The sequence below is a fragment of the Lissotriton vulgaris genome, chromosome 10 (genome assembly GCF_964263255.1).
Source record: "Lissotriton vulgaris chromosome 10, aLisVul1.2, whole genome shotgun sequence".
In the NCBI taxonomy this organism is placed as follows: Eukaryota; Metazoa; Chordata; class Amphibia; order Caudata; family Salamandridae; genus Lissotriton; species Lissotriton vulgaris.
The window spans coordinates 946992492-947006874 of NC_141698.1; the positions used below are offsets into that span (position 1 = coordinate 946992492).

The following is a 14383-nucleotide window of genomic DNA, read 5'->3' on the forward strand; positions in this document are numbered from 1 at the left end:
TGAATCGGGCCCACTGTTCTGCCCAATCCAAAACAAATATACGGATTAGGCACTTAATGACAAATCATTCAAGAGGATGGAGTTAAAGTGAGGGATTGTGTTCACTGCATGAGACTGTATCTCTGCACAACTGTTTCAGATGCTACCATTCTGCTTCTCTACTTACAGGCTAGGGTCACCACTGCACTGAAGGACAAGTCACAAGGTAAAGGAAAGTTTCTCTACTAAGAAGAGTGAGACATCCAAAAGAAAGTTTCTCTTGATAAACTCTTGCTAATAAAGTACTGGAAAGACCCCAAAAGAATTAAATCTGTAGTTACACAAAACAGAATTTTTTTACAGGTATGGAGCTAAGAGGATGTTGCAGTTTTCTAATAAAGGGAACTTGCTTTGAGTCCCAGCTCCAGACTAAGAAGTCTGAGTTAAAGGTTATAAAGGAAAATGCTACTTACCAGTAGGTGTAAAGCTGAAACTACTTTAGGTATGAATTCAGGGTTTGTCTTAAGAACCACTTTGTTGTCGTGTATTTGCAAAAATGGTTTTTGTATGGTTAATGCCTGGAGTTCACTCACTCATCTAAGAGATGTGATCGCCAAAAGGAAAGCCACCTTCCATGTGAGGAACTGTAACTCACATTTATGTAAAGGTTCAAATGGGGGATCCGTGAGCCTAGTAAGGACAATATTTAGATTCCATACTGGAGAGGGTGGAACTCTGGGAGGAATTATCCTTTTAAGGCCTTCCATGAAAGCTTTGATGGCAGGAACCCTAAACAATGACAAGTAGTGTCTGTTTTGTAGGTAAGCTGCTATAGCAGCAAGATATATTCGTATGGCTGTGTATGCTAGATTACATCTGCCTGACCAGTTCATCCATATCGCATTGACTTTGGACAGTGGGTGTGGATACCTGGAGGCGAAGCTTGGGCATTTTGTGTTTAAATGTGTGGTAAACAAATCTATGTCCGGGTGGCCCCACATTTAAAAAAAAAACGGATGAAGAACTTGAGGATAAGGTTCCCATTCGTGAATATGCTGTTGATGACGACTGAGCAGATCTGCAATCTGATTGTGTATCCCAGGTAGATGCTCTGCTAAGAGGTACATTTTTTAGGAATGGCCCATCTCCATATGCTTTGTGCTAGGTGTGAAAGCTGCAGAGAATGTGCCCCCCCCCACCCCCCCCCCCCTTGTTTTTGTACATAGTACACTGCCATCAAGTTGTCCGTCCGGACAAGGACAGCTTTGCCTACGAGGTGTATCTGAAATTACATTAGTGCGAGAACTTCCAACAGATGATCCGTAGGAAATGGGGTGATGGGGTCACCCATCCGCAAAATGCCATCGGCCGTGGAAATGGCCCGAACAAAGGCTACACTCGCCTCCATAGGGCGTAGCGGGGGGGGACGACTGTAAACTAAGCCGTCCGTCCCCAAGTCCAGCTGGAGGAATAAACGGCCAGCCCTGAAGAGAGGAGGATCCGCGGACAAGTGGGGGGCCTGAGGGGCCTCCGGGGAAGGCAGATAAGCCGGCGGAGTCACTAACAGCGAGCTGCGAAAGAGAAGGTCCGAGGGCTGAGGCTGCGTAGACGGCGAGGAGCCCTCCCTGAAAGACGCTGGTGAATAAGCAACGACACGGCGTCCCGTTTTCGGAAAAGAAGAGACCAGGAGATGGCAAACCTCTGGGGAGGAGGGAACCTCTGGAGACGAGCCAAGGACCCGACGTCGGCACGGCGCTGTGGAGTCCGCCACAGGCGCCGGTGCGACGTCGATCGGCGCCAGAGTCATCGGGGGCGCCGAGTCGACTTCCATCACCAAATGCTCCTTAGGAGAATGGAGCGGGGTTGAAGCCGGGTCGGCTAAAGAGCGGCACCGAAAAGGCAGCAGCTCGACCTCACACGAGGCAGCCGCCAGCGTAGAGGACCGAGAGGGCTCGGGAAGGCACCCCAGGCCCCGGCTTCCACCTGCAGCACCTCTAGGGCCAGGGAGGAAAACCTTTGGTGCCGGAAAGGCGTCAGCCCGGCCTCTGGCAAGACAGCCCCCTGCCCAGAGGACCAAGGGGGCCTCAGGGACGAGCCCCGGGTCCCATCCACTACCTGCGGTGCCGTCAGGGCCGGGGAGGAAAGCTATCAGCACCGGAAAGGCGCCGGCTCAGCCTCTGTTAAGACAGCCGCCTGCCCAGAGGACCGAGGGGGGCTCGAAACGAGCCCTGAGTCCCGGCGATCTCCTGCGATGCCACATGGAGCCTGAAGGGATTTGCAGCGTGACAGGGAAGGCGTTGGGTCAAAAAGAGGAATCCCACAGGGCAGCACCTTGACGACCCCACCCCCCTACAGCCTGAAGCCGAACTTGTCTGCGCCGAAGCCGCAGGCGACTCCGCAGAAGGCTAAGCGCAAGGCAAGGGATCCGCGGACGTCTCAGGGAGAGGAGGGGGGGGCAAAGAAGCCTGCAGAGCCGCAGCGTAGGCTTTCATTTAGGCCCTAGTCGCCCTGACACCAGGGAATGGCAGGTAGGGTGGCGACTGCCGACGGCGCATGTCCCGAGGGGAACCCGCAACCTCTGCCGAATGAGGACAAGACCTCGGAGACAAGCTGCAGCACGTACCAGCGGGCGAGCGACACCCTTGGGGCCGTGGCGAAGAGCGATGCCGCAGTCAAAATCGGCAGCTCCTGGCTTCCTAGGTAGGGGACGGATGCTAGGACGAGACTGACCTGGACAAGCGGGCCGACAGCAATTTCATCCGGTGCTTGCGCCGGGATTTCGGTTTGAGGTGCTGACAAGCGTCGCCGCCCGTAGAGTCATGGTGCTCGCTTAAACACCTCATAGAGATAGGGTGAGGGTCCGTCGCCGACATCTGATGTGCACAAGAAGCACATGTCTTGAAGCCCGAAGACATTTGTGCACTGTTCCTCAACACAAAGCATAGAAAGAAGACCTGAAACCAGGTCAGGACACGATCCGGATCCGCGTTGCACGCGGAAAAGAGAAAAACGGACATCAGCGCGCCAGTGTGGGGCTTATGTGACCTTGCTGACGTCATGCCCGCAGAAGTCAGGGCGAAGTCACGTGGTACCTTCCCACGGTGCGCAGAGATGCTGTGGCAAAGAAAATTTTCTAGATCCAGTCTCACGCCTGGGGATAATTCTACGTTAAGGAATCTGCGGCTAGTAGTCTCTACCAGATATCCCTTTTAGCATAGGGAGAGTATTTGTTGATTTTTGAGGCTGAGAGAAGGTCTCTAATAAACAAATCTTCCTCCAAAGGGTCTGAGTGGAGTTGCACCCTATGATATTGTGCAGGTCTATTTATTAGTTGCGCAAACCCTATGTTGTCATTTCGAGGGGATGGCCTACAGGGATATACATCTGGCTCAGGTACTCTGGGACATTATAATCCTCCCAAGAGTCATGAGGTAGGATACTGTGGGTGTCATCATCAGTATCATCATTATCATGTGGTGGGTCTATGTCCTCATCCCCACCCCCTATATTCTCATCATCATCTTGTGGTGCAGGTGAAAGAGGAGGCACTGGAGAGTGTGATGGAGAGAGTATTATGTTTGGAAGCTTTGGAGGTGGCGAGAAAGGCCAGAGTCTTTTTTCTTCAAGGGTATCTCAGATGTCTCTGAGGTGTCCAATTTACCCTTTTTAGGAGGTGACCTGACTGGTAACAGGGTCAATATGGAGTGTTTTTTGTTCAGTATCCGGTGGATCTGGAAGAGACAGTTCTTTTGATCCACTGTCTTTCTTCGGAACCAAAGGTTTAGGCTCCGAGTGGTGCTTTGGATTGTCATCTTTAGCTTTAGGAGGACCTTTTGCTTATAAGGACTTTCTACTCCGAAAAGGTCTTCGGCTCTGAAGGTTTAGAATGTTTTTTCGGATCCGAAGCCTTCGGTGCTGAAGAGTCTGGTATTGACAGCAACTTGGGTTTTTGCTTCGGTGCTGAAGAGTCTGGTGTCGACGGTACCTTGGGTTTCTGTTTCGGTGCCAAAGATGGCTGGCTCGATCCCGAGCTGTCTGAAGGCTCTGTGGACTTCGGAGCCGGGATTGAAGGTGGGGCTTCTGAAGTATAGTCACGGTGTTGACCTAGACCGAAGGTGAAGGTGTTACCGGAGCCTTGTGTTTTTTCTGGGTAGGGGCGTCCATGTCAGTACTCACACTCCGTTGACCTGGAGTAATCGTCTGAGTCCAATTCATCGGCTTCGGAGATGCTGACTTGTTCTGGATCATCGGACCTGTATCGAAGATGTTGTCCGGCGCTGAAACGGTTGATTTAGACATTACGTGATGTCGAGCCCGGCGATCACTCTTGGTTTCGGCAATCATATATGGTTTTCTTGGACCTGAAGAAAGCACAGGCCTGGCAGTGTTGACTCTTGTGTTCTGGAGAGAGGGAAAGGTTGCAGACCTCGTGAAGATGTGTGTGGGAATTTAGCACCACACGTCCATTTTTTGAATGGAGTCCTTTCCACATGCTGGTTTTGATGGCGTCGATCGGCCCATCGGACCACGTCGACGACCGGACTTGAAGATTTTGTTGGTTCTTGGGATGCGTGTCCAAGGAGATCGCGAATGAAACAATACCATCGACCACTGAGATCTTGCGCGTCGAAGGAGGATCGAATATGGCACTGACCCGGAGCGCAGCAAATCACATCCGAACCCTATGGTGGAAAAAAACAATCTGGAAATGGAGTCGATGCCCATGCACACTACAAACCAAAGGAGGAGTCAACTATCTCGTGACTACAAAGACTTCTACAATAACAAAGTGCAAACATCCGAGCCAAACATCAGATGTTAATGTTAACAGAAGCTTATAAAGTGCACGGTCACCGAAGGTTTCAAGGCGCTAATCATGCATAGTGTTGTTGCGTGAAGACCTGTTTAAAAGGCTTGCCCAAATAGCCATGTTTTCAGGGCCTTTCTAAATCCCAGTAGGTTGTCACAGCTTTCGATTATCAATGGGAGAGAGTTCCAAAATTTGGGAGCAAGTAAGAGAACCTGCAACCTCCCTGACGTTTGAGTTTGATGGCCGGGATAGTGAGAAGATGAAGGTGGGCTGAATGTAAATTGCGCTGAGGGACGTGCTTTATTATCATATCACTGATAAATTTTGGGCTATTGCAATGCAATGCTTTGAAAGCTAGGCAACCCGTCTTAAACCCAGCACGTTGCTCCACAGGTAACCAGTGAAGTTTAATCAACAAGGACCTAGCTGATTGCCATCTCGGCTGTTTATAGATGAATCTTGCCACCTGATTCTGAACTATTTGTAGGAGTCTTCTCGGCTGTTTATAGATTAATCTTGCCGCCCGATTCTGAACTATTTGTAGGCGTTTGAGCAGAAACTGGGGCAGGCCGATATAAAGAGAGTTAGAAAAATCCAGGCGTGAGAGAACCAACGCTATCGCAGCCTGAAAAAGGGCTGAGTGGGTCAACAAGTGAGCGATCTTTCTGATTTTACGCAGAAGGAAGAAACTGGTGGAAATCACTGCGCCCACTTGTCCTCTGAGTGAGAGATCTGCATTAATTGAGACCCCCAGACTTTTCACTGAAGGGGAAGGGGTAGGGGGGAGAGCCTAGTTCGCTCGGCCCGAAATGCGGTCCCCAGCAGACATTGCTCTTCCCGGGCAGCACAAGATCCATCTTGACTGGGTGGAGTTTCAAATGGTTACAATCCATTCAACACTGGCTGTTGAGCATGGTGGTTTGGAATTCTGCTGCAGAATTAGGAGAGTCCAGGGAGAAAATAAGCTGGAGGTAGTCGGCGTAATTGAAGATGGTTGTTTTCCTGTTTTTTAGTGAGTGGATCAAGGGTCTAAGGTAGAGATTGAATACCAGTGGGGAAAGGGATGAGCCCTGCGGGACCCCGCACAAGGTGGTCACTTCAGGAGCAGTAAAGGTACCAAGACGCACTGCTTGAGTTCTCCCTGTAAGAAAAGACTTGATCCAGTTGTAAGCAGGACCTTGAATTCCTGCTTGTTCGACACGGTTCAACAAGATGTTATGATCAACCGTGTCGAACGCAGCCGACAGATCGAAAAGCATCAGAGCCTGGGGAACCCCCCTATCAGCATTAACTCCAAATGTATCCAGAACAACAAGAATTACAGACTCCGTGGAGTGAGCTGGCCGAAAGCCGGCTTGATTTGGCTCCAAATATTCAGATTGTTCAATGAAGTTCGAAAGACACCTGGCCACGTGAGCCTCCATGATCTTAGCCAAGAAGGGAAGAAGTGATGTGGGACGATAGTTGGGAGGGAATCAGGGGATCTGCCCCGGGCTTTTTTAAGAGAGGAACGATTGTGGCGTTCTTGAAGGCACTGATTACCACCCCCTTGCTGAGAGATTCGTTCAGGAAAGGGAGGATACTATGCGGTAGTGCTGAAAATGTGTCCCTAAGGATAGGAGGTGAGCAATTGGGAGACCCGACTTTACACGGGTCATGAGGTCAGAAAGTGTATTAGGACATATAGCTAAGAAGTGGTTCATAGTGACAACATTTCTGGAGATGTCATCCAGTGGTTCCGTATTAATAGTAGGGGGAATGCTCTCCTTGATGATGGCAATTTTTTCCAGGAAAAAATTATTAAGAGAATTACACATCTCTTGGGTGGGAGCATAGCTAGCTAATATTCTCTCATTACTACTAAGATCATTTACAATCTTAAAAATGTCCTTGGGTTTATTGTGGGCGTATTCTCGCTGAGAAATAAGCAACTTTAGCAATCAGTATTGTCTTTTTATAATCCTTGCGAGCTAAGAGGAACTGCTGTCCATCTTCAATGTAATAGCAAAGCCTCCATTTCCTCTCCAGTTGACGGAGCTGGAGTTTTTGCTCTCTTAATTCGGTAGTAAACCATTTGTGGGCGTCAGCATGTCTAGTACGAGAAAATTTGATCAGAGCCGCATGTGTGTCGCTAGCCGACAATAGCCAGTCCGCAATGTCCTTTTCCATGGAGTTAACATTAGAATTAAAGATGGGTAGAGAGCTAGCTATGGTGTTAATAAATCCTTGTTTGTCAAGGGTTCTCCACTTTCTTTTTAATCCTCTCGCCACCTTGGGGGTCTTGAGCCTGCCATTGAAAGTGACTGTAAAATCAATCAGATGGTGGTCTGACCAGATGCAGGGAGAAATTAAGGGTACCGACAATGTGAGGTTGTAAGACCAAATTTGGTCCAAGTTATGCCCCTTTATGTGAGTAGGGGAAGATAGAAGCTGGACCAAATTTAAGTTGGAGATCAACTTGGAGAGTTCTGCCACCTGCGGTCCGCCACAATCCTCATTGAACCAGTAGTTCAAGTTCCCTAGGAGTAGGACCCTAGCATGGTTCATGACGAGGTTGGCCATTTGCTCACTTTAAGAGAGTGGGAAGGAGGGCATAGTCCGAGGGGGGCGATAGACAAGCACCAGTGCAAGAGACCCAGTATTGGAATCAAGTGTAATGACAATGTTCTCTACTTCTGGCAATTCAAGTGAAGTCATAATGACAAACTTAAGGTTTTTATGTATAATGGCAGCGACACCCCCGTCCAACTTCCCTGGGGGCCGGTTGACATTCTGAATATAATAATCTGAGGGGAGAGCTGCTAAAATATCTGGTGTGGAGTCCTGGGTAAGCCAGGTCTCGGTGATCAGCAATACATCAGGTTTTTCTGAAGTTAGCAGCATGAAAATGTCTAGCTGGTGCTTAACCAGAGAACGAGTATTGAGATAGAGGACACGAAAATTGATAAGGTTAACTGTGAAGGGACAAATGGTGGGAGAGGAATGGGGAGCCAGGAAGGATGGAGTGGGGTGACCCGCTTGATCTTGTAGGATTCCGTTAGTCAGCATACGGTTATATACAGCGTGAGTTAACGGGATTTGCGCTAACGATCTTAGGGCCGTAGAAGAATAGGCAATGGTTTGGTCAGGGTTCGTGGCCCCTGGGCGTGGACTGGTGCAGACGGCTTGCCTTTGGCGCACCACCGGCGCGCCTGCTGGGCTTCCGCGTGGAGCTGTACATTTAGGCCCAGACCCCGCCTCCAAACTCCTCCTCCTACCGGCCGATTGGTTGAGGCCTATGGGTGGGGAAGCTAAGGGTGCGGCAGAGAACAACAGTGCAGTTTTTAAAATAAACTGGATACGCGATTCGGGTGAGTTTTAAAACTGATCAGAGTCAATTTTACACAAAAAAGCCTGCAGGCAAGGTCCGCGCGGCCACAAAAGGCACAATTGCCCACTTCCCGCGCTGCAGCAACTTTAAAGGCCCGGCCCGCCTCCAAACTTCTCCTCCTACCGGCTGATTGGTTGAGGCCTATGGGTGGGGAAGCTGGATGTGCGTCAGGGGTGCGGCAGAGAACAACAGTACAGTTTTTAAAATAAACTGGATACGTGATTCGGGTGAGTTTTAAAACCGAGTCAGAGTCAATTTTACACAAAAGCGCTAGCAGGCAAGGTCCGCGCGGCAACAAAAAGCACAATTGCCCGCTTCCCGCGCTGCAGCAACTTTAAAGGCCCGGCCCCGCCTCCAAACTCCTCTTCCTACCGGCCGATTGGTCTAGGCCTATGGGTGGGGAAGCTGGATGTGCGTCAGGGGTGCGTCAGAGAACAACAGTGCAGTTTTTAAAATAAACTGGAAATGGCGATCTATGCAAAAGTATACGATCTACAGCTCATATGCCTCGAACATAAATGTTTTATTGTTTTCAGTTCACTATTCTCTCTCCGGACAGAGGTCAAACACATTTTATATTTCTGAGGAGATCCATTCAAACTGTGGTCCATAGACAAAAACAGATATAACATTATGTTTGTTCACTGTGCTCGCTAGTTGGATGGTGTACCTTTCCTGTTCAGAGATCTGCAACATTCCTTTCATCATGCATCTGTAGAGAGGAAGTGCTCACTTCCTGGCTGAGGAAATCTTTAGCTTCTTATACACTATGGAGAGAACCACAACTCCCACTCTGGCAGGTGATTCATGTACACCAACATCTAGGGGAAACCCTTCATGATTGATCTAGATATCTTCCTCTTAACACTGACCACCCCAGTTAGCATGAGAAAACACTACCTTTTGTATAGCACTGCATGAGTAATACACATATATACCCAAGGAATCACAACTGAGACTCCTAAGCCACCCGTTGCAATGCCTGCCACCTTGCTTGCAACCCCTGGCTATTTTTCAGTCTTGGCAAGCGCTATGGAGGCATAAAATCAGCTGCGGTGTGAGCAGCGCTGGATTGCCCTGCTGTGCTGAAGCTCTGCCTGCAGAGACATCATGATGGCCTACAAGCTGGGCCTGGGTCAGGGAAATAACTTGTTTCACTCATTGCTATGGTGATTTGATACATTGTATGTATCTGATTCGGACCTGGGCCAGGAAGCTAATCGAATGAGCAAGAAGCGCACAGCATGGTTGAGCATGATTGGACAGTGACTAACTAAACATGATGCAGTTAAGAGCATGTGTGTGAGTGCAAGTGTGTATCTGCTGCACCCTACCCTAGCTGAGGATGTGGTGCCTGGTGCAATATGTATACTACTATGCTTGGGACCGCCAACCGGGTCCCAGGGCTGTGTATCTGGTATCGCAAAAGTGCTACCAAGGATGATGGCCCTTGCAAAAATGTTTGGCCAGCCCCTGCGTGGCAGCAAGGGATGAACTGAAGAGGGGCGGTGCGGCCTCGGAGTGGAGTTGGACTTGTAACTGCTGTGTGGGTGCAGGGTGTCAAGACTCTAAAGTGACTGACTAGAACCAACGCAAGTTCGGGACTAGGCAATAAGTGACTTGATTCACTTAATTGTCACTCCGGGCATCGTGCAACAGGTGGGCGTCTTCCTGGGAGGCTGAAAGGTTGGGGCACTGGTTTTGTTAGTAGGGCCGGTTTTGTAGCATTGAAGCAGTTTTTAAAGCACTGCAAAGTTCCCGCATATTCAATAGTTTTCAGGTAACAATTAAAGTGTCAAGTTAACTCAGGTGATTTATTATGGTACCTGCTAGTGAGAGCGCGAGATGGGAGTTTTGTCTAGTGGCAGTTTTCACTTATCTAAGGTAGCGCATAGGGTTAAATATGCCTGCTGCAAAAAATGTGTATCAAGAAAATCAAAGAACAATATTTTATGTAGGTCGCTCAGTGGGTTACTGCCTTTGTGCAAACTGGCTGTTAGATAAGATGTTTTTTGCTGGTAAGGTACACTAATGCAGAACAAGCATATTATTGATCCTCACAAGTACTGTACCAGTGATGTGTATTTTTTCTGTAGAAGAATTAATTATAGTCACCCTGGAAAGGTTCAATAGCTCCACAGGTTTAGAAGTATATAAACCATATCATGTAAACGAAGGTTGCTGGGAGAACTTAACCTGCATTAAATAGCACTGTTATATATGTTCAAAGACTGAAATTTAATTACATGGTACTCTTAGTTCCTTAAGCAAATGATAAAGTGAACTTATTTTGACCATTATAGGCCTTTCAACCTTCCCATTTTATAAGTTATTTGTCATTGATAATGGCTGATTTCAACTTGAATAGCGTATTTTCCACTTTTGTACACTATTTGTTAGGTTCTTAATCAATGCTAAATTATTTGTATGTCTGTTTATAGTGTACTTCTTTTGTATCTGTACAGATTTTCCAGCTTTTGTGTCTGATGTAAGTAACCAAACGTTAGATGCATCACTTCCTGCCATAGCACCAAGCCAAAGGTCATGCAATGTCGCTTTCTTTGATTTCATGTGGTCCAAATGTCACGTGATGACACTTCCTATGATATCATCAGGTCAAATGCCTTGCAAAGTCACTTCCTGTGACATCATCGGGGTGGGTCAAAGGGCAGGTGATATCACTTCTTTTGATGTCACCAGGTCCAAGTTCGTGTGATGTGGCTTCCTATGACCTGAGGCGGGGGTCACATGGCATGCGCTGTCCTTTCCTCTACCCCTGGCATTTTTTCATGAATCATCGTCCACGGCCCAAGGGTGGGGAATAGCCTTCATGTGAAACCCTAGTCATTGCGATTCCTGCTAGAGACAAGATATTTTAATGTCTACTTAATCCACCAAAAAAAGCAGAGATTATTTTTTGTCCTCCTGTCACAAGTCAGTTATTTCAGATTGCCGCCTAAAATATTAGTGAATGCAGCTTTTCGTAGGCATTTACAGTAACCAAGATGAGCAAGGCTGCAGCCGAGAGCACTGCCGATCAAGGAAGTAGAAACTGATGTAATCCTTCATGGCCTAGGATTGACTCAAGGAACTCTTGATAAACCAAGAGATTTCCTGGAGAAATACATGTTCATTGGAGCAGTAGGGCCTGAAAATTGAAAATAACAGTGATATATAAAGCAGAGATGAACTGGGGAAAAGACGTGTGGCACCGGTCAGGTGAGACTGAGACCGATTTTTCTTGCAAAATCTTGAACACATTGTGTTACGCAATGTGGCTTGATGAAACTTGGTTTTCATCTTTAAAGTATGGAAAGGCTATTTTCATAATTTCAAGATGGTCCCCATGTTGGGTTACCTATGTTGCGTCTGCAAGATGATTGCCATCTCAAAAGTACACTTTCAAGAAAGACTATCCACGCTACTGTCCTTGCCAATGTTGAAGCATTTTATCATGCATGCAAACACAATAGTAGCAGCCATCATAGAGTGAAAGATGAGTGGAGTAAGAGGGGAAAGGCACAGGAACCAGCTGCAGAACAGCATCGGTGGCAACGCCAAGGCATCTGGCGTGGATGCACATCTTCAGCCTCTTTTATAGAAAACCCTGTGAGATGCTCACAGTCCTCCCCATGCCCAAGAGATTGATGTAAGACATACAGAAACGGGAGAGAGACAGGTCGAGAAGTGCAAAGAGGGAGCCCAGTAAGCAGGGGAAAGGTGGTAAGGGAGGTTGGGGAAACAAGGAAAAGAGCACAATCATGCTTTATATGCAGAAAGTGCCAGAAGGAGCAGAACATGCACTTCCATGTAGTGCTAAATGAGAAATGAAATGAAAAAACTGTTCCATGATGAAAGGAGAGGAAGGATACAACCAGTTAATCATAAACAAGGTTACAAAATAAATGCTTGTGGGATGAGACAATAGCAATAGCCAAGAAAACTGTCCAATTATGAGCAAACGGCTGACCTAAAGCCAACTAAATAGTACTGCATGCAATGGTGTCTGTGTCAGACGAAGCAGTCTGTAGTGAGACTGCAAACAGTAAGGCTCTATATACGACACCCTGCATACTTTCAACATGAATCCTATTCCAATGCAGACAGAAATTCAGCAGGTATTCAACCTTTATTTTAAAAAGCACGCAATTAAAACAAATATTAAGAAGATCTTCCACAAACATCATGTTAAAACACACCTTGCAACTACTACATATAACATATTACTTCACCTTGTAAAGCCCAGTAAACTTCGGTGGTCTCTGCTAACTTCTCTAGTATGGGTGCAACTGCAGATACGTTGGTTTTATATTGCATAAAGGATTCAGTGCTTCCATTGTGAATCTTGATAGACCACTAAAAAAGTAAATACAAACCAAACAGAAATTTAGCTGAAAAATAATGATGAAGACCCAAACACTCGCCTCATGAGCCTTCTTACCCTTATTCCTTCTCATTACATCCCCCATTCATAATATGCTAGAACAGAGCCAGCCAACAGACAGTACTGGAAGCTGAATCAATCTATAAAATGATGAGGTAGAAATGCTCATTAGGTATGTTCAGTGGGGATGTTCGACGCAGACATTTATTTCAAAGGTTTTTTACAATTTGGTCATAGCTTTTTAATAGCTTCAGGGACAACTTTGAGTGTAAACTGGCACTGAAACAGAGCACTCAATATGGTGCGCTTATTTTTCAAAACAGTTATCAATCTTGGTACCACAGGAAACCATGCACATTTGTATTTGGGACGCATTGGTTATCAGTGCGTGGCAGACAACTCTACAGATATTGCAGTAAACATGACACGTTTGTGACTTCGTGCAGAGGACCCCAAAAGATGTCCGCTCTTTCACATTTGTCTCCTTCACAAATGAGAAACATAACAGTAGGGCAGTTAGATACATTTTTTCTCTCATTGGCTGATATGAAGGGACATGTTTTAGGCTTCTGGGAAAAAAAAACGTGCAATTAGGAGATTTTAGGGAGCCTTTTATTTGGGGACACATATCAACCCCAGAAATATACTGAAACATATAACTGCAGTTGAAAGGTGTTAAACGAAGGGTTACTAAAACCTACTGCTTGTGCTGTTTCTGTGGTGCAGACTCGAAACGTGTGCCAGCATGTGTGCAAAAGGATCGCACAAAGTGTTCTGTGTTCGGTGAAAATTACGAACCTATATTTATTTTAAATGAGGGATAAACAAGAGTGTAAACACGACGCAGCACAGGAAGTGGCAAAGGCACTGGAAGACTTCTTTGGGTCACCTGAGGCACTATAGAAACATAGTAGGGGATATAGTAACTGTGCAAGCTAAAACGCAGATACATTATAGGCCTGCTAGAGGTCGGTCCACAGCAAAGGAAAGGCCAGCTACTACAGGCTGAAAACTTCAGCAGATGGAGCTTAGCAAGTAGGTAGCGCCCTTCCCCTGACTGACTAACGTTTTTACACTGATGCTTATGGGGAGATGGTTTTCTCTGGAGAGCCATGCAACAGCAGGTTTACTGGACGGTGCCTTGCTGTGACGTTTTGAATTTTTAGTCTTCCACCAGCAGTCTCTTCTGTGTACTCCGGTAGACTGCACTTGTGTCCATCCCCTTTTTTGCCTTTTATTTTCTTTGTCCTCCCCCTCCTCGCCTGCTATTCTTTCCATCCCCCAAAGTTTCGGCCCTTCCTCGCCATAACTAGGGACACCCAATCCCCCCCCTCTCTCTTGGGCTTAACTATCCTGTCCTGCCATTTTGTCGAACCTGCTTTTCTTCACTAACATCCTCTCTTTTTGAACTCGGGGACACAACACCATCAAGGCATCACATACACTTCTTGTTTTGTGGGGGGAAGTTCAAAGAAGTTCACACTTAAGGGGAGCCACAGGTTTATGGTGGAGTCAACTTGACTAAATTAGGAGTTTGATTGTATTTCGGAAAAAAAATGTTTCCTTTGCATTTGGATCAGACTCAAATGTGTAGTGGTTCTGTTGTACTGTAGAACATGATCAAATAACAATAAAGTTAAGGAAAACCATACACTTTCTCTTTCGTCAAACTCGAAGTCTTTCAGAGGTTTGTGGCTATTCTTGCACCTGGCTTTCCAATAAAACTATGCTGAAAATGTGCTGCGTTTATTTTAATGGATTTTACAAGTTCATATTTTTATTAGACCTCCCTTAAACAGTAAAATGTTACTGGAGCAAAAGGGGTCCAACATTTTTCACT

The 14383-nt window shown here is 46.8% G+C and overlaps 1 protein-coding gene across 1 annotated transcript in view; it reads right to left on the reverse strand.

The window, feature by feature from the left end:
- Positions 1-14383, reverse strand: part of CASD1 (CAS1 domain sialic acid O acetyltransferase 1) — a 163384-nt gene that overhangs the window by 101627 nt on the left and 47374 nt on the right. The window contains exon 7 of the mRNA XM_086941948.1: positions 12392-12515. Within this exon, the coding sequence (XP_086798074.1) occupies positions 12392-12515 (124 nt within the window). The remainder of the gene's footprint in view (positions 1-12391; positions 12516-14383) is intronic.